We start from the raw sequence: 26,607 nt of genomic DNA, 5'->3' as shown, positions 1-26,607 counted from the left end.
TGGAAAGTGAAACAAGTCCAACAGTGAAGTGTAATGTCTGCAATGCGAGCGTTTCACGAGGCGGTAGTAGCAGAGCTGCGTTCATTACTGTATAATTTTACTGTTTATATGGTGTGTGAGTCAAGGATCACTCCGGTTTACAAAACAACGTAGTGATGCACTTGCTTAATAAAGAAATAAATACACGGTATATTCACAAATTGTCGGGAGCAGAACACTTTATTAACTTCTTCTGTTACGGTACCGAATAGCGGACAGCTAGAGTCAAGCACGCTATTCCATGCACTATGGAAGCCCCAAAGGGTCAAAACACACTCACTTCGCGTAGAAACGTCCATCAAACCATTGTCACAATACAACCACAGTAAAGTCTGTTACAGTTACAACACGCATACAAGTACGGTGGCTCATAAGAAACAAACCAGATATCATTTAACCAAACGATCTACAATTACTACCAATTTCATACGGCACCTAAAAAATAAACACTCAGCCGAATACAGCGAGTTTATTATTATATGATGAGAAGAGGAACCGGCTGTCCACTAACACGGCAGAGATGCTGATTTTCCTCAAAAAGAACCTTCACTTTATTTTGAGTCTTTCAAATTTACTACTACAATGCTGCACTAAGTTTGTTTACTTTTATTTTGTAAAAATAAAAGAACATTAAGCAACAGCTTGGATGCAGGCAATTTTTTTCCTACAGCACTGCAGAGCTATTCAGTTGTTAAACATATACACTGGATTAATTTGAATAACTGTAATGTACTTGAAGTGTGCACTGTGTGAACAGTATTATCTAGTTCTTATCTAGACAATATCTAGAAAATACAAGTATCGGTTTGAGACTCGGTATCGGCTCGGGATCGAAATTAATGATCGGGAACAAAAAAACGTGATCGGGACATCCCTAGTTTAGACATATCCAAGCAAACTGTCATATGCTTTTCACTCAAAAGTGGCCACGCCATCATAAAGGCCTGATTTAAAGAGTTCTGCCGCCAACAGACACTGGGTTCGCTTACCACCCAGATTGCAGTGGCGCCTCAGTGGTTAAGGTACTGGACTAGTAATCAGAAGGTTGCCAGTTTAAGCCCCACCACCACCGAACTGCCAATGTTAAGCCCTGTGTCCACTCACTGTCCACTCTATTAGACACTCCTACCTAGTTGGTCCACCTTGTAGATGTAAAGTCAGAGACGATCACTCATCTGTTGCTGCTGTTTGAGTCGGTCATCTTCTAAACCTTCAGCAGTGGTCACAGGACGCTGCCCACGGGGCGCTGTTGGCTGGATATTTTTGGATGGTGGACTATTCTCAGTCCAGCAATGACAGTGAGGTGTTTAAAAACTTCATCAGCGCTGCTGTGTCTGATCCACTTATACCAGCACAACACACACTAACACATCACCACCATGTCAGTGTCACTGCAGTGCTGAGAACGATCCACCACCTAAATAATACCTGCTCTGTGGTGGTCCTGTGGGGGTCCTGACCATTGAAGAACAGCATGAAAGGGGGCTAACAAAGCATGCAGAGCAACAGATGGACTACAGTCAGTAATTGTAGAACTACAAAGTGCTTCTATATGGTAAGTGGAGCTGATAAAATGGACAGTGAGTGTAGAAACAAGGAGGTGGTTTTAATGTAAATTGTGCAGAAATACAAGAAGTCTGAATACTTCCATAACGTACTGTGTTAGCCTCGATGAATAAAGTTCGAGAAAGTGCATAAATGCATTAGGCACCCATTGCTTGGGTTTTAATTCCTTGAAGTCACGTTTCTGAACCAGTCATTTAACTTTGGGATGAAATGGGAACACTGCGGTAGCCCTGGGCCTAACTGAACACACACACACACACAGTTCAATGTACTGATACTTGAAAAAAGAACAGTGTAAATAAAAGAGACGGATGAATAATGTTTGTGGGATGTGAGCGTCAGGAAAAGATCTCGCTAGCCAACAGCCACTCCAGCCACTCCTCTTCCTCACAGTATAAACAACGGCTGTGCTAGAACCAGGTCAGAAGTGTCCTGTTTAAAGTAGTCACCCCTGGTCACACCTCTTGGTTAGGTACCTAACAGACCTACGCGTGCATGTGTGTGTGTTCAAGTGACCAGCTTTTACACACAGGTACTTAAGGTCAGGGCTGTCAGTGCTGTCAGTGCTTTAATCATTATCATCTTTATTATTGTGGCTTCAGTGTGTGATATTTTGAAAGCAGACATTATAATACAACACTGTATTGACCCCACTCCAATTTAGTCTTGGTCTTGGCTTTATATTGGCCATTTGTGGTCCTGGACCCGACTAAAGTGGCGGCGATTACAGCTATATTTGGAACAGACAGACATGACCGAATGTTTTCTATCACTGGAGTAGACGCCGTGTCTTGCTTTCTTTTCTATTTCAGTCAACTAGCCTTTTCAGGTCAGGTTTTTTCAGGTCAGATTTAATTTCAGTCTGACCCCTGTCTCAACGGTCAGCAGAAGGATGTAATGATAAATAAAAAGCAAAAAACAGTTGCGCAGTGGTCGAACACGCTAGCCTACCAGTGCTGAGATGTCCAGCTCTCGAGTTTGAACCTCAGCTCCGCTATCAGCCGGTTGGGCACCTACATGGACACACAATTGGCTGTGTGTCTGTAGAGGAGGGACAATGGTTGAAACATGACTCCTTGACGCTGACCTTTTGAGGCACCTGTAGAGAAAGCGGCTGATCACGGATGGCAGAACGTGGCTCTCCATATGCCGTACTGCACTCTGGTGGGAGGAAAAGAAGCAATCGGTGGCTGCACGCATGTCAGAGGGGGCGTGTGATAGCATGGGGGATTTGGTTTGATACAGAGTAGAAAAAAACGCGGTTTAGCAGCTTCTCATGTGAAAGCACCCAAACCTCGACACTGTGACTGTGAAGACTTCACGGTTCGCTCCGAAAAACCCAGTATTCTGTGGTGCCAGATTAGAACGCTAGTTCGCTGTCTGGACCCTTTTTTTTCGGTGGAAACACACGGAACCGGTTCAAAATCAAGTTCGTGAACCGGAACGGAGCCGGATCCGTGTCGATGGAAAAGGGGTATGTGAGTCAAAGTCCTCTGTACTTTCTAAACTTTCTAAATTCTTTCACTGTTGCAGCACCAGATCACGATGGAGAATTCAGACTGACGACTGGCTGAGTCCAGTTTCCCTAAAATTTGACGTGTTGACCGATGGGTCTGAGGTTTGTCCTCTAGACTGAGCACCAGTTCCTGAACTTGCGCTATGCTGTCACAAGTACAGGGGCATCACGGTGGCTCGGTGGGTAGCACTGTCTCCTCACAGCAAGAAGGTCCTGGGTTCGATTCCCAGGTGAAGCGGTCCAGGTCCTTTCTATGAGGAGTTTGCATGTTCTCCCCGTGTCTGTGTGGATTTCCTCTGGGAGCTCCGGTTTCCTCCCACAGTACAAAGACGTGCATGTGAGGTGAATTGGAGATACAAAATGGTCCATGACTGTGTTTGATATTAAAGACTTGAACTTATGAGTCATGTGCGTGCGCTGTTCGGTCGTCCGCTTTACATTTTCGTCTTTCGTAGCTGCCAGTTTCACAGATTGTATGCTGTAACTTTTCCTCTTTTCCAGTTTTCCTCTGGAAATTCAGCAACTAATCTTATACGGTTTATAACCTTTAATCAGATACAAGTTGTTTATTACAATTCTGTCCTCAGTGAAAAACAGTTTAGCTTGTGTTACAAGTGTTATCATCGCCTGCTGCTGTTGAGTGGAAACACGAATGGTTGCCATGGTAACCCATATTTTAAATAAGTAAAATGACCACGTTGTTGTGTCCATCAGTAAAAGGATTTTAAATGTTGATCAGTCTTTGTCAAATGTACAGAGGTCTTGTACCATGTAAACAGATAAACGCCTGATAGTATGAATGACTTTAAAAATACGGCCTCCAAATAAACAGAATTAAAATGTTAATAATTAAAACCAAATCATTGCATCCATAATTCTTGTACAGTAGACCCTTGACTTACGAATTTAATTGGTTCCAAAGGGCTGTTCTGAAGTCAAAATGTTCGTTAGTTAAACCTATTTTTCCCATAAGAAATAATGTAAACAGAATTCATCTGTGCCAGACCTCCCAAAACCCCCCTTATCTAACCTTTCTAATGTCTTAAATGCTCTTTTTTGTTATAAATACAAGTATATTTTCCTCTAATCTTAAATTATAGAATAGACATTACTGTAATAAACAATAATAAATAATACACAGTAGTAATGTACATAAAACACACATCACATTTCAGTACAGTACGTGTGCTGTACCATACACCATAATACATTTCCTTCTTTTCTTATAAAATGTATCTACCAGAAACAACAATAACTCCCATATTTCTCTATTATTTCCTTCTTTATTTCAATAGGTGTTGTATTTTGTAGGAGTAATTGCACAAAAGAAAGAATACTTTACTGACCCGAGTTCCTTCTTCTCTGTCACTCACTGTCCCCTCTGCCTGATACACAGTGACAGCTACTGGCAGGAGTAATTATACAACAACAAATGTAATAGATTTGTTCATTTTCTCATCACTAGGCTTTCTCTGCAGCTTCTTTTAATATTGAATTTTACAAAATATAAAGAAAACAACGGAAAAACACCGTCCGCTGTCCAAATGTTCACTCACTGTATATATATATATATATATATATATATATATATATATACAGTAGTGTTCAAAAAAATAACAGTGATTTTAAAAAAGTGAATAAACCACAAAATCATTTTAATAACTTTTATTTCCATAAATGCAAACTCACTGAAAATACTCCACTTTCAATTCTAAATCAAAACATTAACAACATTTAGCCAGTTTGTGTTCATCCTTTACAGAAAGTTAAGAAAAATGAATATTAGGCTTTTCAAAAAAATAGCAGTGCAGCATTTTTCTTTAAAAACTCAAAAAATGTATCTATAAACTGAAAATGTTTGAGGTTTCACTTTACTTTAAATTACTGAACTAATATTTAGTGGCATAACAATTGTTTCCGAGATCTGTGTTGCATGGAGTCGACCAACTTCTGGCACCTCTGAACAGGTATTCCAGTCCAGGATGATTAGACGACATTACACAGTTCTTCTGCAATTTTGGGTTTTGCCTCAAAAAAACGCGCTTCAGATTTCAGCCCACAAGTTCTCTCTGGGATTGAAGTCAGGGGATTGGGCTGGTCACTCTATTACCTCAATCTTGTTTGTCTGTAACCAAGATGTTTTGGGTCATTGTCATGTTGAAACACCCATTTTAAGGACATTTCTTCTTCAACATAGGGCAACATGATCTGCTCAAGTATTCTGATATATTTAAACTGATCCATGATCCCTCGTATGTGATAAATAGGTGTAACACCATGGTATGAAAAACATCCCATATCATCATTTTGTACCACCATGCTTTACTGTCATCACAGTGTACTGTGGCTTGAATTCAGTGCTCGAGGGTCGTCTGACATACTGTCTACGGCCACTAGACCCAAAAAGAACAATTTTGCTTTCACCAGTCCACAAAATGTTGAGCCATTTCTCTTTGGACCAGTCAATGTGTTCTCTGGGAAATTTGAACCCATTCAGGACACGTCTTTATCTTAACAACGGAACTTTGCAGGAGTTCTTGCTGGTAAATTGGCTTCACTTAATCATCTTCTGTACTCACTGCTAACTTCAGATGTTCCTTGATCTTTCTGGAGGTGATCACTGGCTGAACCTTTGCCATTCTGGCTATTCTTCGATCAATTCAAACAGTAGTTCCACGCTTCCTTCTGCATCTTTCAGGTTTTGGTTGTCACTTTAAGGCATTTGAGATCATTTTAGCTGAGCAGCCTATAATCTGCTGCACTTCTCTGTATGTTTTTCCCTCTAAAATTAACTTTTTAATCAAAGTACTCTGTTCATCAGAACAATGTCAGGAACAACCCATTTTACCCAGTATTTCAGAAGGAAATGTGCTATGACCAACCTGTGCAACATTTGCCCCCCTCCTACCTTAAATAAGGGCCAAAATTGACACCCGTTCTTCTGCAGAATGAATGACTTCACCAATTGAACTCCTCACTGCTATTATTTTGAACAACCCCCTTTCAATCAATGCTTCGATTACTCAGAATGAGCGGCATGCATGTCCTAATTGTTGGGTTTGTTTTGTTTTCATTACTCTTCTACACTTTCAAGTAAATGTTTTGCTATGTAGAAATAGCACTTCTACTAAAAACTTTGATTTATCAAGTTAATGGTGTTGGACTGCTATTTTTTTGAACACCACTGTATATATATAGAGAGAGAGAGAGAGAGAGACGGTCGGAGTCAACTTGCTCATGACGTCACGTGTTTTGCGAATTTTGGTTCGTAATCCGAAATTTGTTTGTATGTTAAGCTGAAAAAGATAGTTCGTAACCCAAAATGTTCGTATGGTAAACCATTCGTAACTCAAGGGTCTACTGTATCTGGATCCTTATAGCTAAAAGCCATGATGAGTCAGACTTCCAAATTTCGCTCTTCTGCTCCCTCTCACACACCCTCGAGAGATATTCATACACCACATAGAGAAACCTCCCTCAGCACACACACACACACATACGTCGGCTGTTAGATGTGCTCGATCATGGTCTCAGATGAAATATGCATGTATCTACTCCTACTCAACATCACGCTCGTTTCTCGTTCCTCTCGGATGTATAATTCAGGCTAACGCAGAACTCCATTAATTTGGAACACAGCGAGTGAGAGAGGGAACGAGCCACCGAAATTTTGACACGACTTTTTGCTGATTATCGCTAATGGTTTAGAACAAAGTGCTTCCAACAAGCCATAAAGATAACCATCAGACTTTTCTGACCTATAATGAAAGTAAATCCTGTCATTAGCAGTACTAACTAGTGATGGGTCGATCCACAGTTTTTCAGTTCCGATCCAATTCCGATACTGATACCGATGCTTTAATATTATTATGATTGTTATTGTGTTAAGGGTTACATTATGAGGCTGAAACCACACACAACATCATATTAAAAGAGCAAAAAAAAAAAATATCTTTTGCATTTGTTTTCTCTATTAAGTTTCTGCAGGAGCTCCATTAAATTAACACGATGAAACCTTACTTCCAGCCCTTGACACGCTAGCTTTGCACACATTGCAAGTAGCTGTTTTGCTTTTCTGCGTTTCCAGACTAAAATATTTCCACACAAAGGACATTTTAGTAAAATAAGCAGCTAATGTTATTTTTTCCCATTACTGACTGAAGTTGTCACGGGTTCATGGTAAGATGTGTAATGGAACTTGGTTTGGTGACGTGCCTCACGTTACATTATGTTAAGTTACAGCGGGTTTATGGTCCAGCACAAGATGTGGACTTGAATTTGGATCGGTAAGTAGATTGGGCCGTCCGCCAGATATCCGATCTGTATATGACATCGATATCGAACCCGATACCGATAAAGGATTGGATCGGGCCCATCTCTAGTAGTAACAATCTGTGTAACATTACTGAGGCTTTGATAACAAAACTCGGTACTAAATCAGGGCTTTTCAAGCTTTTTTTTCAAGAAACCCACATTTTGTCCATGACTTTTACCACGACACAGAAAACACAAACAAGGCATCAAAATGAAATATGAAAAAATGAAAACAAAATATACCTAATTAATAAAAATGTTGGCAATCTGGTTCCACTGTGCTTTACAGGATGTAACATAAAGCCTCCACAAGGGGGTGTTATGTGCCTGTTAATATTTGTTTATTTAATTACTATTATTTTTCTCTATGACCCCCTTTTTGGCTTGTGACCCAGGGTTTAAAAAACCCTATCCTACAAATCCAAAATTGGATTCAAAAGGTACAATCAAGATTTCATGATTTTGCCACTTGGAAAAATGGATATGCATCCTTATTTTAAATGGTGGTGGGAGGGGGGGTCCTGTATTTGACTGTAAAAATGCAAAAACTAAAAAAAAAAGAAAAAAAGTACAGGTGGATCGTTGGCTGGACTGGTTTGGAAAGCAAGGACTGAAGGCTGCAGTGTGAAGGTGGAAGTGAAGTCAAGCAAATCATTAAAACTAATCCTTCACACTACACGATTTTATCCCTGATTTACCCCTTATTGTAGTTTTTTGTATTTATTGTACTGTAATTTATCTGCACTGTGTGTATTGTATTGTTATGTACTTGTACACCAATCGGCCATAACATTATGACCACCTTCCTAATATTGTGTTGGTCCCCCTTTTGCTACCAAAACAGCCCTGCAACTGTGCTGCTCTGTGTATTCTGACACCTTTCTATCAGAACCAGCATTAACTTCTTCAGCCACCCACACGGGTCAGCCTTCGCTCCCCACGTGCATCAATGAGCCTTGGCCGCCCATGACCCTGTCTCCGGTTTACCACTGTTCCTTCCTTGGAACAATGTTGATAGATACTGACCACTGAAGACCGGGAACACCCCACAAGAGCTTCAGTTTTGGAGATGCTCTGACCCAGTCGTTTAGCCATCACAACTTGGCCCTTGTCAAACTCACTTTAGTCTGCAAAGCACGACTTCATTACCCAACATTAAAGCCACAAGAACGTTAGAGGAGCTGAGCTTTGGTGCTCATGTTCTAAAATCTAGTGGAAAGTCTTAGAAAAGCTGGAGCTTTTAGAGAACCACACAACGATGAACCTTTTGTTGATGCACATCTCAGTATTGAAGACCTGAACATCACATCTATATGTGCAATGAACAGTTTATTACCTCAAAGGTAGAATGTAAAGCACAAAGCAGAAAAGGTCTCACACTTACCATCATGGTTTGGGTTTCCCAGGGTCCAGGGCTCATCCGAGTCAAAATGTGTGTCCCCTCCGATGCCCGGTCCAGGAAAGTAGGCGTGTGCCAGAAACCCCCCCTCCCCATCAAAAGGTGAACTGTCTCCATGGAATCCAGAGGCAAATATGATTGTAATATCCACGTCTTTCTTATTCCTCTCCAGCTCGCTGTAGGGAACCGCCTCGAAGCGCAGCGGCGTCACGTTCTGCCACACCTCGAACGCTCGTCGAATGGCATCGTGAGTCTCTTCTGGACCAACCTTGGGTGTGACGTTCTTTATACTGGACAGAGGAGAGGGCAAAAGAATTAGACAACAATTAAATACAAGGGTCCCCCCTTAGACAAAGCCAAACACGACTGTGTAGACGCCTGGACGGCCGACAGCGTTGTGCCATCCGAGCGGCTACTTTAATAAGTGAAACATTTAAATACATGGTAGAGCTGTTTAACCTGAGGAAAATTCTTATTTCTTTTATTTATTTATGACACAGTACACATTAGATACAGGACATGAAAATAAAAAAGTCTTTGAAATAATGAATGATTTTTTTCGGCTCCTGCATCGGGGGATGACAGGCGGTACAAAGATTGAGTGAACTGCAGAACTTCCTACAGCTGGAATTTAATTTCTAATTAAGGATTATCAACAGCTCACTGCTCCGTCAGAACTCCTGATGTGGGCAGTTTCTAAATCCTCTGCACTTTTTACTGAGTCCTGCTTAATCTGTCACTTATATTAGTGAGTGGCTTAGTTACACTCAAAGCACTCAAAAAAAAACTGTCTATACCTATAAAACACAGTAATAAAACTGTGTATATATACATATATAGAAACACTTTGTAGTTCTGCAATTACTGACTGTAGTCCATCTCTCCCATGTCTACCACAGAGCAGGTATTATTTAGGTGGTGGATGATTCTCAGCACTGCATTGACACTGACATGGTGGTGGTGTGTTAGTGTGTGTTGTGCTGGTATGAGTGGATCAGACACAGCAGCGCTGCTGGAGTTTTTAAATACCGTGTCCACTCACTGTCCACTCTATTAGACACTCCTACCTAGTTGGTCCACCTTGTAGACGTAAAGTCAGAGATGATCGCTCATCTATTGCTGCTGTTTGAGTCGGTCATCTTCTAGACCTTCATCAGTGGTCACAGGATGCTGCCCATGGGGTGCTGTTGGCTGGATATATTTTTGGTTGGTGGACTATTTTCAGTCCAGCAGTGACAGTGAGGTGTTTAAAAACCCCAGCAGCGCTGCTGTGTCTGATCCACTCATACCAGCACAACACACACTAACACATCATCACCATGTCAGTGTCACTGCAGTGCTGAGAATGAGCCTGTAAGGATGCATTTCATGTGCATTTTAACAGTGGGGTGCATTTAAAAAAGAACATTTGCCACCTTATCTGTACCCACCAAAAATAGGAAACAAACAGGCCTCGCCAACAGTCTTGTGTATGTATCTACCCAAGCGAACACCATCCCACATCATTCTGCTGCCAAGCTACATCCCATGACATTATTATAATCACTGTTTCCTCCGGGACTCTGGCTGCAGCTCAGACTCTGTACAGATCCAGCCAGCAATTTCTCCCAGATACCATCTACCTACACCACCCTCGTACTAACAGTCTCAGCGGTGAGCGTCGCTGCTCGGAGAACAAAAAGTGCCTCCTCAGCAGCGCTCCTGAATATGTATAACTGATCTCGCCTTCTCTGAACTACCACCAGCTTATTAATCAGCCTGTTTCTCAGTAACACGGCTTCAGTCCGTTCCCTGTAGATCTGACTGGCAGATTACGCTCAGAGCTTCTGGAAAGCGGGTTCGCCTGGAGGATTCAAAGAAGGTCCACAGTAGGGGCGTCTAAGTGGCTTCAGGCACACCAGTTCAAAGCTCAACAGTGCTATCAACCTGGCCAGCCTGCTAAATCAAGACCACTCTCAAAACCCATCCTTTTTCCAAAACTGTGCCACATGCATAGTGTTTCCATGTGTGTAATAGGGGTGGGCGATATGGCCTTTAAATAATATCACGATATTTTGGGATATTTTTGCGATATCGATATTCACTCGCGATATATAAGAACACTTTTTTAAAGTTTATTTTAAAAACACTTTTGTTTTGCAGACAGTCAGGAAATCTAAGGTACAAATGTTACTAAATGTACATTAAATTAAGCATCACTTCCAGTAGGGCTGGGTAATATGGCTAAAAAAACTCATATCTCGATATGCTTTTGAGAAGTGGCTATATACGACAGGATACGATATAATGTAAACTTTAAGTACAATGGCAGACCACTGCCCCAGAGCGGTAGAGAGAACAGAGTGGCGACACTCCCATAGGGAACCGTTGGAAAGGGGGCGGGACATTTTTTCTGCGCAGCTTCCGGGTTGTGGAGCTCTGTATAGTTCCAAACAACCCATAGAGCCCCATTCATTTCCACTACTTATCAAACATTTTTAGCTGTATGTTGCTTTGTTTTAAAAAAATTATGAATTTAATGTCATTAATATACTTAATACTGTTATTGTTTAGCATTTGCTCAGCACTAAATGTTACATGTTTATCTTAATTAATAGGTATAACCCAATTTAGCTTAGTCAGTTAAGCTTAATTAATGACACTAGAGTCTTTTCACCTAAAATGAGTTGATTAATCAAGAGTCTTGTTACAGAAATGATCATAAAACATTAGAGCCATAATAAATCATGCTTCTTTTACTTTCATACTTAAGTACATTTGAAGGTAAATTTAGTTTAGTACTTTAGTGGAGGTAAAGAGTATTTTTACTTTTACTACTACTTTTACTGGAGTAATATTTTACCTTGGATATCTCTACTTTAACTCAACTACATGGTTTGTGTACCTTGTCCACCACTTACATTAGACAAAATGAACTAGTGCATATTCATAATGAATTCATTAATGTATTACATGTAGGAATCAATTATTAATCACTCATGAAATAAGAGATGAATGAATGCTTTTTCATGTACCTGCAATATAATGTTTTTGATACGGTAATGTGTTTATCAATCTGTTCATTCAGTGCAGGTAAACCTTATGAATCCAGCACATGACTTAGTGTTTAGCCAAAATGATTATTATTATGAATCCTCAGGAAAGTGAAGGGAGATTAGTTTATGTAAAAAACGAAACATAAAAAAACTTTAATGTCTATACTGTATATTGTCTCTACTACTTAATGATATCGCATTATGTAATGTATGCTAATATAATGTACTGTGTGTTAACAAGAACGACCTATTAACAAGTCATTATAAACATCAATCTTCCACTTTATATACCAAATTGACATTAAAGCAGATGCAGTAAATGTAAACGCAGTTGAAAATACCCAGAAATTGTACAAATGTTTATTATTTAATGTTTAATATTTCACTCACTGCTGCCTGTCCCATATGAGAACATGACAGCTCCGGGTTTGTTTGGAACTATTGAGGGTTACATGAACCACGTGACCGCGTAGCGGCGAGATCAAGGAGTGTCGCAACTCTCTCTATCTACGGCTCTGCACTGCCCGTATTTTACCTTATAATGTTTATAAGTTCTCTTAAAAACACAAAACATTGTAGTTCTGATAAATTCTGACTAATTACAGTGTTATTTTATTATTACAGGCTGTGTTCGTATTCATATTGACAACATTTATATTATACAAACCAGCAGAATCTCACAATCAACAGTCTTGTTGAAAGCCTTCATGACCTTGTTACCTGCTCGCTCTCCCTTTTAGTTATGCTGTAATAATTAGGGCTGCCGGAGTCTAAAACTCTCTGTAAAACTGTTTGTCAACTAGCATTGTACATTATTAACTACATTCTCTGTTGTTTTACCCCGAGGGCATTCTGATGGAAACCTGTTTACCCGCCGAGGTTAAGGATTAAAGTCGAGACTGCCGGGACAACGATGCTGCTCCTGTCAGATGTGACGGATCTGGAGTAATTGCAACGACAAGAAATCACTACAGACTTTATTGAAGACTAGAGCGGATAACAACTCTATTATTATTTAATTGTTTATTTATCTATTTATTACCAGTTATGACTTTTAGATCATTTAATTCTGTGTTTGTATGATTTGTGTAAATCGTGTATTTATTTAAAGTATCCTCCAGGCCACCCAAGAAGGATAGGCCCTGCTGAGTCTGGTTCCTCTCAAGGTTTCTTCCTGTAATTTTCAGGGAGTTTTTCCTTGCCACAGTCGCCCTCGGCTTGCTCAACAGGGGTTTTTGTATCTGTTGGTCCTGGATTTTGTAAAGTTGCTTTGAGACAATGTATATTGTAAAAAGCGCTATATAAATAAAGTTGACTTGACTTGACTTGACAATCACATTTATACTGTCCGTTTTACTTCAAATAAATGAGCATAAAAAAAAATCCCGATTAATATTTGATAATGCTTTGCTATCATTGCAAAATGAATATCTGTCAATTATACAGCAACCAATGAAAAGAGAGCTTAAAAATTCCACCCAGAATCTGAATTCGGAAGCTCTGATTGGTTTATACATCTGAATCTCTTAAATCAGAGTTGTTTTGCCCACAGAGTGAGCAAAACGAATGAACCTTTACCACAGATAAGAGCACAGTTTTCTGATTCGATTCCAATGAATAATTCTTCTGAAGAGAGTCGTTTCTGACTCATTGACTCAGTGATTCAGTTTCCATGCTCATAAGCGAAGGAAAGCGTTACGCTTAGCGCTTTTGTGTTTTAAACGTTCTCTGATAGTAACCTGTGTATTCTATGTTCATTCACTGACAGTTTTTGGCCTCACATCATTCTCGGACTCACACAGTGACTGACACTCCTCATACTCACGCGGGTGCTTTTGCTTTAGGTGCTGAAATAAAGTTGATGTGTTGCCACCTTTTGTCGTTACAGTATTTTTGCACGTTTTGTCAGACCTTCTGTATCTGAAAAACTTCCACATTAGTGATGTAACTCGGCTTTTAGGGACTAGTTCGTCCTCGGTGCTAACTCCGGTACGACTCTCGGTCCATTATTTCACTGTTACGCGCTTGAGAGCAAGTGACGCGCGTTTGCTAACAATATCGCGATATGGCAAAAACCATATCGAATTTACAACTATACCGGTGTTATCGTGAACGATATTATATCGCCCACCCCTAGTGTGTAAATGTTTATTCTTATTTTTACTTTGATTTACTTTATTTTTGTTTTACACTGCCCTTGGGTGTCGTGAAAGGCGCTTTTCAAATAAAATTTTATTATTGTATATAATTAGGAGACTGAGAGTACTGCAAAAAGAGGTACATTTTAAGCTGAGCTTTAAAGATGGATGGTGACACTCACAAAGGCATTGCAATAATGTGTGACGCTCAAAGATCTGCCTCCAACAGTGACCAATCTGCCCAGTTTTGGGATAGATGAACACCCTGTATCAGAGGACCTGAGTGTTCAGGCTGAACAATGATGGTGAATGAGTTTGGCTAAACAAGCAGCTCCTAACCAAGTAGAGGTTTCTATTTTACCAGAAGAAGTTAAGGGAAAAGTCGTAGCCTAGTGGTTAGGGTACTGGACTAGAAACAGAAGGTCGCTGGTTCAAGCCCCACCACTGCCAGGTTGCTGCTGTTGGGCCCTTGAGCAAGGCCCTTAACCCTCTATCGCTCAGACTGTATACTGTAACTGTACTGTAAGTCGCTTTGGATAAAGGCGTCTGCTAAAATGCCGAAAATGTAAAACGTAAAGTTAAAACTAAATACGAAGCACAGCAGGTAACCAGTGTAACTGACCAGTGGGGTTAGAGCGACATTATTCTAGCAGCAGAGTTTTGTAAATCCAGTAGAAGAAAAATGGTGCACTTACAGTGAATCACAGTCTGTTGTGTATGGGGCAGCAAAAGGGGGCCCAACGCAATATTAGGAAGGTGGTCATAATGTTATGCCTGATCGGTGTATACACGTGTACAGTACAACAAAATTATTTTTTCCATGTATCTTAACTAGTTTGAAGGACTAGTTTGGGGTCAGAGCACAGGGTCAGCCGATGTACAGACACAGACAGGATTAAGGGCCTTGCTCAAGGGTCCAACAGTAGCTGCATAGCAGAGCCTGGATTTGAACAGTCAATCTTCTGATTGATAGCCCAAAGCTCCGCCCACTAGGCTACCACTGTACCCTTAGACAGATTATTATAATATTTGTTATCTATTATTATGAATATAATACATACATGTATAATATGAGTAAAATATTAGTGTCTTTCATGGAGAGCATGGGACGAAGACAAGAAATATTACAGAAAGGTAAAAGAAACCTATTTTGTTTGGACCAAAGCCCTAATAAGAGGTTAACCAGGATTACAAAGTACACCTAATTTACCGACTACAATTAACGTTTTCGCACCATCTGTGTGAACTCAGGTAAATTTGCAATCACAGACTACAGCCAATGAGTAAAACAGTTCTATCAGTGACTAGCTTCAGAAAGTTACTCCTAATTCACTGTTTGAGGTCTTAAATACAAGATAAGTGCAGGGTGTGAGGTTAGAGTTAGACTTGATGCTCACGTAGATCTAAATATCATCAGTGTAACAGTGAGAGTATAGTCCATGACGGTGGCTAATCTGACCGAGGGGTAACATATCTAATGAGAAAATAGAATAGAGGGCCAAGGACGGATCCCTGGGGAACACCTTGGGTTGCAGCACTAATAGCAGAATGATGCTCATCAAGAGCTACAGAGTGAAATCTATTAGAGATGTGGGACCAGGCGAGGACAGTGCTAGTCATGCCAATAGCTGAAAGGCGGGAGATATGGGAGGTAAGTGTGTCATGATTAATGATGATAAATGGAGCACTTAAATCTAAAAGTAGTAGAATATTGACAGCACTGAGATCGGTAGAAAGGAGAAGATCATTTAGAACCAGTGGGAGAGTGGTCTCAGTGCTATGCATCGTACTTGAGAAGCTACAACCCTTTCTTACAGCTTGGCTCAAGAGAACAGATTAGAAAATGGATGTTAGTGATTAAGGGCGCATTAACATGAGAAGCGGCAAAACCGCAAGCCTCGGCACAAATCACCGGTAAAACGTCATCAAGGTGCAAATATGAGACAAATCTGCATTTGTGTGGAATAACCATCAAATCCAGTCTGAAAGCTCCACATGTATCTGTGTTTATCTGGATTTTTTCCTCACTGTTTCACTTTTAAACTTGTGTTATAGCTCGAGGTTCTGAGAAATTGTGAAAATCAGCTTTTCCGAGACTTATCGTTAAAAAAGCTTAACATGGTTTAATGAACTATAAGAACGACACAGGAGCACTAAACTTCTCTTTAATTATTACTGCTCATAAGTTTTCTCCACTAATGAAATTCCTCACTCGTTGTTTTAGTACAATAAGTCACGTTGTATTGCTCGTACAGCCTGAGTCACTTTCACCACTTCATATCAACCAGTTTGTCTCATTGGAGGAGCTTTGACAATTTCAGAGGCAAACAGGGACAAAGTTTAATCAGTTGAATTAAGAAAAATCACGAAAGCAACATGGCAAAAGTCAAGCTAAGCAGCACGGCCACACTCCACAGGAAGCAACGAAACAGCCAGCACAAAAGCGGTTTTGCTTCTCATGTGAATGCACCCCAAGCGTGACTGATAGCAGAAGTTTTAAGAGCCGTAGGGACATAACCTGAAGTGAGAGATGAGTTACTACAATGATGGGGTCAGAGATCACTGAGGGGCATTTCATAGGAGGTGAAGTGGGGACAGGATCGAGCCGACAGGTAGATTAATTAATTTGGAAATGAACTTAGAAATAAGAGCAAGTTCAATCAGAAAAAAGAAATGGGATGTTACTATGTCTAATCTTTAAAAGACTTCACACTGGTTATGGAAAAATTTGATGAGTAATAGAGAGCGAATCGAGTTCTGCAAGCAAGAGCAACAGAAAACGAAAGAGTCCAGAAAATATTGAGAGGCAAAAGAAGTTAAAGTTATGTTTTATGTGCTCAGGTGGCGCAGCGGTAAAAACACACGCTGGAACCAAAACTGGATCTCGAATACATCATATCGAATCTCAGCTCTATCTGCTGGCTAAGGCTGAGCGGCCACATGAACAACGATTGGCCTGTTGTTCAGATATGGGCGGGACTAAGCCGGATCTCTCTCTCATGACTGGTGCAATTACGACCTCTGCTGGCTGATTGATGGCGCCTGCACAGAGATGAGAAAAGAGTGCTGTCAGGGTGTGTCTCTCCGTACACAACGCTGAGCTGCACTGCACTCGTCATAGTCTAGGTGATAAGATGCATACGGCATGCTGCCCACGTGTCGGAGGGAGCGTGGGTTAGCTTCGTTCTCCTCAATCAGAGCAGGGATCAGCATTGGTGGAGAGGAAGCATGATACAATCGGGCGATTGGACGCGCTAAAAAGGGAGAAAAAGGGGAGAAAATGCATAAAGAAAATATATTTTAAAAAAGTCATGTTTCATGCTGATTAAACTTCCCATACACTTGGTCACGACCCCATGAGTGGATTTACATGTGTGCGTCTGGTTATTTCCAGGCAATAACGAGAAGCAAATCTGCCAATATCGCAGCAGTGATAAACCGAAGAACCAGTCGCAGTTACACCAGAGCAGAAAATAATCCAGCAAGAACCGGCAGTAACAAACGTTTGTCAGCCGCTATGGCTATTATCACGGCTGAACAATAGATTCAGTCTTTAAACATCAAAGTAGGGGGTCCATTTGCTTTCTTTACTTGTGTGTATAGAGGTTAGAGTGTTTGTGTGACTATGAGGGTTTAGAGTTTAATTGTTTTTTTTCATAACTTATATGGTGTTAAGTGCTAGTGCTTCTAAGAATTTAAGCAGTTTTGTGGGGTGTTCTACTGGTGTTCATCTTTAGGCATAAATAAAGAATGTGTTTGACACTTACCACCTCTACAGAGGTGGTAAGTGCGGGCCTGGTCTCCTTTTGGCAGGTAGGTATGGGTGAGTTTGGTGTGTCCTATGCAGCATCTTGTGTAGATCATTTGTTTCCATCGTTTTTTGGGGTATTGAGCTCTATCCGTTTTTGTGGTAGGGTGGATCTTGTAGGGTTCGTTGGTGGTATACACCGATCAGCCATAACATTAAAACCACCTCCTTGTTTCTACACTCCATTTTATCAGCTCCACTTACCATAAAGAAGCACTTTGTACTTCTACAATTACTGACTGTAGTCCATCTGTTTCTCTGCATGCTTTGTTAGCCCCCTTTACATGCTGTTCTTCAATGGTCAGGACTCTTTCAGGACCACCACAGAGCAGGTATTATTTGGGTGGTGGATCATTCTCAGCACTGCAGTGACACTGACATGGTGGTGGTGTGTTAGTGTGTGTTGTGCTGGTATGAGTGGATCAGACACAGCAGCGCTGCTGGAGTTTTTAAATACTGTGTCCACTCACTGTCCACTCTATTAGACACTCCTACCTAGTTGCTCCACCTTGTAGATGTAAAGTCAGAGACGATCGCTCATCTATTGCTGCTGTTTGAGTCGGTCATCTTCTAGACCTTCATCAGTGGTCACAGGACGCTGCCCACGGGGTGCTGTTGGCTGGATATTTTTGGTTGGTGGACTATTCTCAGTCCAGCAGTGACAGTGAGGTGTTTAAAAACTCCACGTCGAAGGTTGTGAAGGTCAGCCAGGGGGTTTCTCCTCACATCTTGTACCCATACAAGGTTTTGATGGTTCGGTGGTTCTACCATTCCAACATCCTTTGAATCACCGCTGAGTTTTCTGCTGCCCGTTTTGTTTACTTTTTTATCCTAATTTATAGATGTGTGTTTGGTTTGTTAGGATTTGTTCTGTGTTGCTTGGTTCTTGTGTGCTAATCGTTCTTCTTTATGTAGAAAAGTTTGGCATGAGCTTTCTTTGGATCTTTGAAGGGGGAAATTTTTCCACTTGCTTTTCTGCTTCTAGGTGACTGATTCTTTCTGGATCTCTTTTTGCTTTAAACACCTCAGGCAGTCTTTAGATGATTTGCTGTGATTTCCTGTGTAATTTAGAAATCTGGGCGAATTTTGACAGGTTAGATTGTGTTTCGGTTCCCCACGGTTTCGGCAAATGGGATTATTTCTACAGCTGGTTGATCCTTATTTTGGCACTCAAAGCACCTGAGTGGGTTTGATACTCATGGATTTACTGGGATTTTCTTACATATCCCATTTCTGGGAGCATTTTTTTCCAGAAGCTGTGGTCTGTTGAATAGTAATATTTATATCCTTGTCTTGATATTCTTGATAGATCTAGTCTTATAATTTTTTTAAGTACTTTAGTGCTGATGACACCCTTGCTACTGTTGAGAAAAGGGTGTGGTGAAGCTTTAATTTGAAAGCCATCCAGTTCTTTGGTGGATAGTAATTTCTTTGCTGTGGATTGTTAAAAGCATTTAGTACTTGGTCAGATCAAAGTTTCTTCACGTCTTTAACTGTTCTTGCTATTCTGTGATGCCTTTATGGACAGCAAAAAGAACCAGTTCATTGGTTTCTCTGGAGATAATGGTTGCAGTGATTGGAACTTCTGCCATTTGTAGGTGATATATTGGTCTGTTACTTTTTTTTTGGTAAATTGTTTATACAACCCCTGGCAAAAATTATGGAATCACCACTCTTGGAAGATGTTCTTTCAATTGCTTAATTTTGTAGAAAAAAAATAAATCACAGACATGCCACAAAACTATCATTTATCAAACTGTCAACCCTCTGGCATTAAGAAACAATAAAAAAAGAAACAAATATAATAGTTGTGGTCAGTCACAATTGCTTTTTTTTAGATCAAGTAGAGGAAAAAAATATGGAATCACTCAAATCTGAGGAAAAAATTATGGAATCATTAGAAAACACTGCACCATTATTACTTTGTTGCACCACCTCTGGCTTTTATAATGGTTTAAACTCTCTGAGGCATGGAGTTAACTAATGACAAACAGTATTCTTCATCAATCTGCCTTCAACTGTCTCTTGCTGTTGCCAGATCAGCTTTGCAGGTTGGAACCTTGTCATTGACCATTTTCTTCAATTTCCACCAGAGATTTTCAAATGGATTGAGATCCGGACTATTTGCAGGCCATGCCATTGACATTATATGTTTTCTTGAAGGAAAGTTTTCACGTCCTTTGCCCTATGGCAAGATGCATTATCATCTTGAAAAATGAAGTCATCATCACCAAACATCCTTTCAACTGATGGAATAAGAAAAGCGTCCAAAATTTCAATGTGGACTTTGGCATTTATTGAAGACCATCTCCCCTGTGCCTTTACCCGACATGCAGGCCCATATCATCAACAACTGTGGAAATTAACATGTTTTCTTTAGGCAGTTATCTTCATAAATTTCATTGGACAGACACCAAACAAAAGTTCCAGCATCATCACCTTGCCCAATGCAGATTCGCGATTCATCACTGAAGATCACTTTTATCCAGTCACCCACAGTCCACGATTGCTTTTCTTTAGCCTACTTTAACCTTGTTCTTTTCTTTTTAGGTGTTAATGGTGGCTTTTGTTTGGCTTTTCTGTATGTAAATCCCATTTCTTTTAGGTGATTTCTTACAGTTCAGTCACAGACATTGACTCCACTTTCCGGCCACTTGTTTCTCATTTGTTTTGTTGTGCATTTTCTGTTTTCAAGACATATTGCTTTAAGTTTTCTATCTTGATGCTTTGATGTCTTACTTGGTCTACCAGTATGCTTCCCTTTTACAACCTTCCCATTTTGTTTGTACTTGGTCCAGATTTTAAACACAGCTTACTGGGAACAACCAACATCTTTTGCGACATTCCACAATGATTTATCTTCTTGAAGGAGTTTTATAATCCTCTCATTTGTTTCAACTGACATATCTTGTGTTGGAACCATGATTCATGACAATCTGCTTTGTGCAACAGCTCTCCGAGGTGTAAGCACTCTTTTTAAATTGAAGAATAATTAGCAAATCTAATCTGCTGCAGATGTTTTGTTTTTAAACTGCAAATTACAGAGTGATTCCATAATTTTTTCCTCAGATTTGAGTGATTCCATATTTTTTTCCTCTACTTGATCTAAAAAAAGCAATTGTGACTGACCACAACTATTATATTTGTTTCTTTTTTTTATTGTTTCTTAATGCCAGAAGGTTGACATTTTGAAAAATGATAGTTTTGTGGCATGTCTGTGATTTATTTTTTTTCTACAAAATAAAACAATTGACAGAACATCTTCCAAGAGTGGTGATTCCATAATTTTTGCCAGGGGTTGTATATACACTGATCAGCCATAACATTAAAACCACCTCCTTGTTTCTACCCTCACTGTCCATTTTATCAGCTCCACTTACCATATAGAAGCACTTTGTAGTTCTACAATTATTGACTGTAGTCCATCTGTTTCTCTACATACTTATTTAGCCTGCTTTCACCCTGTTCTTCAATGGTCAGGACCCCCATAGGACCACTACAGAGCAGGTATTATTTAGGTGGTGGATCATTCTCAGCACTGCAGTGACACTGACATGGTGGTGGTGTGTTAGTGTGTGTTGTGCTGGTATGAGTGGATCAGACACAGCAGCGCTGCTGGAGTTCTTAAAAAATGTGTCCACTCACTGTCCACTCTATTGGACACTCCTACCTAGTTGGTCCACCTTGTTGACGCAAAGTCAGAGACGATCGCTCATCTATTGCTGCTGTTTGAGTTGGACAGTGAGGCGTTCAAAAACTCCATGAGTGCTGCTGTGTCTGATCCACTCATACCAGCACAACACACACTAACACACCACCACCATGTCAGTGTCACTGCAGTGCTGAGAATGATCCACCACCTAAATAATACCTGCTCTGTGGTGGTCCTGGGAGAGTCCTGACCATTAAAGAACAGCATGAAAGGGGGCTAACAAAGCATGCAGAGAAACAGATAGACTACAGTCAGTAATTGTAGAACTACAAAGTGCTTCTATATGGTAAGTGGAGCTGATAAAATGGATCGGATTGGATTGTATTTGAATTCATCTCTACTCCCCACCCAACTTGAAGCCCAACAAGTAATGCACAGAGCCCTGGATCTTCTGCGGATATGCACCAGGGCTTTAGGGATGATATGCACCAGTAGTCCTCTGGTGTTAACCGCTAAGCCAACATGCTATAAGGATTCAACCTTTTATGGACTTTTAGGGCCATGAGATCTACTCATATTTAGCTACATGTCTGATTGAACTATATATTTATAGCTTATTCATGATGTTAAAACTGAATTAAAAACAAACAGCAGGCTGATCGAGGATTGTAACACCTACATAGCTCAGTACAGCTGCTCGTTAGCTCAGATAGACGTGATACCTGCTGGCTGGTATCAACGTAGGCAGAAGACGGCGGGATCACGATACGCACCCACATATACATCAATCAGAGACTTCAAAAATCAGGAGCCTGATCCATACTGCTCGACTTACCTGTATGTGATATGTTTGTGTTGCCACTTCTGTCCTGTTAGTGCGTAGCGTCGTTTCCGTACGCTGAATTTGGAGGCCCCGTTAAGCTGGTCTGGTACACCACAGCGGGGCTTTTTCATCCAGCTACAGTACAGAGAGAGAGAGTGGGGGGCACAGAGAGAGAAGTATTGCCATCATATCACACGTGCTATCAACACATAAAACACTTCATTAGATAAACTCTATGGACAGCATTTTTCACATCCCACACACACACACACCGCACAGACCATGCCATCTGCCTAAGAATGAGAAATACAGAGGTATTCATCAGAAAATACATTTCCCGGTTCCTCAGGCAGGTCATGAATGAAGCAAATCATCCGAGAGAACTCGTACTGTCGTACTTTCAGGTGCTACATCGTGTCTGTGTGAACATAAAAGATTTCTCTGTATCTGATGTTTGAAACTGAATGTAATGTGTTGGGTACATTCGTGTGTGTGTTTGTGTTCATATAGGAAATTATTCTGGCAGTCCGATGTGTAGAACGTCTTTATTTGTCATATACACAGATCAGCCATAACATTAAAACCACCTCTTTGTTTCTGCACTCACTGTCCATTTTATCAGCTCCACTTACCATATAGAAGCACTTTGTAGTTCTACAATTACTGACTGTAGTCTATCTGTTTCTCTACATACTTTTTTAACCTGCTTTCACCTTGTTCTTCAATGGTCAGGACCCCCACAGGACCACCACAGAGCAGGTATTATTTAGGTGGTAGATCATTCTCAGCACTGCAGTGACACTGACATGGTGGTGGTGTGTTAGTGTGTGTTGTGCTGGTATGTGCGGATCAGACACAGCAGCTCTGCTGGAGTTTTTAAAAACTGTGTCCACTCACTGTCCACTCTATTAGACACTCCTACCTAGTTGGTCCACCTTGTAGATGTAAAGTCAGACACGATCGCTCATCTATTGCTGCTGTTTGAGTCGGTCATCTTCTAGACCTTCATCAGTGGTCACAGGACGCTGCCCACGGGGCGCTATTGGCTGGATATTTTTGGTTGGTGGACTATTCTCGGTCCAGCAGTGACAGTGAGGTGTTTAAAAACTCCAGCAGCACTGCTGTGTCTGATCCACTCATACCAGCACAACACTCACTAACACACCACCACCATGTCAGTGTCACTGCAGTGCTGAGAATGATCCACCTCCTAAATAATACCTGCTCTGTGGTGGTTCTGTGAGTCCTGACCATTGAAGAACAGGGTGAAAGGGGGCTAACAAAGCATGCAGAGAAACAGATGGACTACAGTCAGTAATTGTAGAAGTACAAAGTGCTTCTATATGGTAAGTGGAGCTGATAAAATGGACAGTGAGTGTAGAAACAAGGAGGCGGTTTTAATGTTATGGCTGATCGGTGTGTATATATACAGGGGTTGGACAAAATAACTGAAACACCTGGTTTTAGACCACAATAATTTATTAGTATGGTGTAGGGCCTCCTTTTGCGGCCAATACAGCGTCAATTCGTCTTGAAAATGACATATACAAGTCCTGCACAGTGGTCAGAGGGATTTTAAGCCATTCTTCTTGCAGGATAGTGGCCAGGTCACTACGTGATGCTGGTGGAGGAAAACGTTTCCTGACTCGCTTCTCCAAAACACCCCAAAGTGGCTCAATAATATTTAGATCTGGTGACTGTGCAGGCCATGGGAGATGTTCAACTTCACTTTCATGTTCATCAAACCAATCTTTCACCAGTCTTGCTGTGTGTATTGGTGCATTGTCATCCTGATACACGGCACCGCCATTGGATGCACATGGTCCTCCAGAATGGTTCGGTAGTCCTTGGCAGTGACGCGCCCATCTAGCACAAGTATTGGGCCAAGGGAATGCCATGATATGGCAGCCCAAACCATCACTGATCCACCCCCATGCTTCACTCTGGGCATGCAACAGTCTGGGTGGTACGCTTCTTTGGGGCTTCTCCACACCGTAACTCTCCCGGATGTGGGGAAAACAGTAAAGGTGGACTCATCAGAGAACAATACATGTTTCACATTGTCCACAGCCCAAGATTTGCGCTCCTTGCACCATTGAAACCGACGTTTGGCATTGGCACGAGTGACCAAAGGTTTGGCTATAGCAGCCCGGCCGTGTATGTTGACCCTGTGGAGCTCCCGACGGACAGTTCTGGTGGAAACAGGAGAGTTGAGGTGCACATTTAATTCTGCCGTGATTTGGGCAGCCGTGGTTTTATGTTTTTTGGATACAATCCATGATGTATATATATATATATATACAGTATATGATTTGTGTAGCAGTGTCATAGTTAAACTCTGTCACGAGTTAAAAGCTGCTGGGACACATTAAACCATGCAGACACATTTCTTCACTGGCAACGTTTGACATGGAAACTCAAACTTTTGCCAAAAGAATTACACCATGGGCACTACCATGTTAGTCATGCAGTTACACAATATAGCTAAAATAAGGTCACCTATGGTTAACTTAATTTTCTATTTTTCTAACCTTTCTCCAGCTTTATATTAACAGGTTTGCAACAACACACACACGAACGATCAGTGTCTCACCTTATTGTGTTAGCGCTACATCATTAGAAGCAATGAGGAAACAAAAGGACACAATTAGGATATCAGAGGATCAAAAGTTATAACTGTTAATACATCAAATTTTGCAGAAAATTAAATGAATTAATGTGTGTGTGTGTGGGTGTGTGTGTGGTGCAGAAACAAATGTGAGTAAAAGTCGTTTCCTGTTTGCACTTCTATCCGGCTAACAGCGCTGATCAGCTAGGAGAGGCCTTATTATAAAAACCTTATCATGTGACCTAATCATGTGACCCTTGGTACGTTCCCCTGTATAAGGATTTGAATTTAAATAAATCTACTGGAGAACAAGGAGAGTGAGGAGAGACTGTTACTCGATGTAGGCCCGATTACTCACTCGATGGTGTTCTTGTCTAGCGCGCCCGTGACCTCGAGGCCGTAAAGCCGCTGCATGGCAGCGATAGCCGACTGCATGGTCTGAGTTGAGCGCAGGACAGACATTCTGGGGTCTGTAGGGGGGAGGTAGCCATACCGCTGCAGCCATGCCTGAGGGAGACAAGAGAAATGAAGAACAGTTAGTCTGGGGTTAACGAGGTTAATGAACCAGCACAGAGGTGCAGTAGTGTACTGGTGTACAGAAAACTAAACACAGTCAATGCAGAGAGAACGCTCGACCCACTGAACCCACGCTCGACCCGCTGAACCCACGCTCGACCCGCTGAACTCACGCTCGACCCGCTGAACTGACGCTTAAGCCGCTGAGCCATCACTCGAGCTGCTGAACCGATGCTCAACCCGCCCACTCTGCTAAACTCACGCTCAACCCTCGGACTCATCCAACAGACTGCCAGATAGAGAAGCACAAGTTGTAACTCTACAATACATGTTTACACTGCTCCAGAGTCCAGTGGTTGTGTGCTTTACACTCCCCTCGATGCTTGGATTATGCTTGATGATGTAAACTTGTGAGCTGCACAGCTGTGGAAACCCACGCCATGAAGCACTTGGACACAGAAGGTTTGAAATTGTGTGTGTGTGTGTGTGTGTGTATGAACCATGACTTTATCCTGGCCAGTGCTGCAAAGGGTTTGGTTTCCATTTACAGCATTTAGCAGACACTTTAATCCAAAGCCACTTACAACTGTGAAAGAATAAAATGTAAGCAGATGAAGGTTATGAGGTTTGCTCAAGGGTCCAACAGTGGCAACCCGGCAGTGGTTGGGCTAGAACCAGTGACCTTCCGAATCTGTGACCGACCTGGAATCACTGGGTGCAGTGTAGTAACACCACCAACATGACCTCCCCTCCCTCCCAGACATAGCCAGTCTGTCCGTATGTAGACACCCGACCGGCTGATAGCATTAGTGGGGATTTAAACCCGGGGATAGTGAGCTATCGATCTGGTGGCGGTCGATTGTGTTAAAAGAACTAATGTGAGCACTTAAATGTAGACAACATTAAAGCAATGTTTATTAACAAAGTAAAATAATGGATTTTACAAACTGATAATATCTAAGAACAGTTTAGGGTAGTTGTAGCCTAGCGGTTAAGGTACTGGACTAGTAAGCAAAAGGTCGCTGGTTCAAGCCCCATCACTGCCAGGTTGTCACTGTTGAGGCCCTTGAACAAGGCCCTTAACCCTCAATATCTTAGACAATATACTGTCTCAGTACTCTAAGTCGCTTTAGATGAAAGTGTTTGCTAAATGCTGTAAATCTAAAAATCTGAACCATATAAAAAAGTTTGAT

At 41.2% G+C, this 26,607-nt stretch overlaps 1 protein-coding gene across 2 annotated transcripts in view; it reads right to left on the bottom strand.

Annotated features, from left to right (window-relative positions):
• LOC134309946 (matrix metalloproteinase-16-like) overlaps nt 1-26,607 on the bottom strand; it is a 106,023-nt gene that overhangs the window by 46,278 nt on the left and 33,138 nt on the right. Inside the window, exons 2-5 of one of the 2 annotated variants that reach the window (XM_062991415.1) lie at nt 25,257-25,405; nt 24,884-24,898; nt 22,303-22,425; nt 8,820-9,124 (exon numbers count right to left, since the gene is read on the bottom strand). In XM_062991415.1, coding sequence (XP_062847485.1) covers nt 8,820-9,124; nt 22,303-22,425; nt 24,884-24,898; nt 25,257-25,405 — 592 coding nt within the window. The remainder of the gene's footprint in view (nt 1-8,819; nt 9,125-22,302; nt 22,426-24,883; nt 24,899-25,256; nt 25,406-26,607) is intronic. The other variant, XM_062991416.1, reaches the window with a different exon arrangement.

Source organism: Trichomycterus rosablanca, chromosome 3 (genome assembly GCF_030014385.1).
Source record: "Trichomycterus rosablanca isolate fTriRos1 chromosome 3, fTriRos1.hap1, whole genome shotgun sequence".
Classification (NCBI taxonomy): domain Eukaryota; kingdom Metazoa; phylum Chordata; class Actinopteri; order Siluriformes; family Trichomycteridae; genus Trichomycterus; species Trichomycterus rosablanca.
The sequence above is the reverse complement of the archived record's forward strand: the minus strand, read 5'-3'. Positions and strand labels throughout refer to the sequence as shown.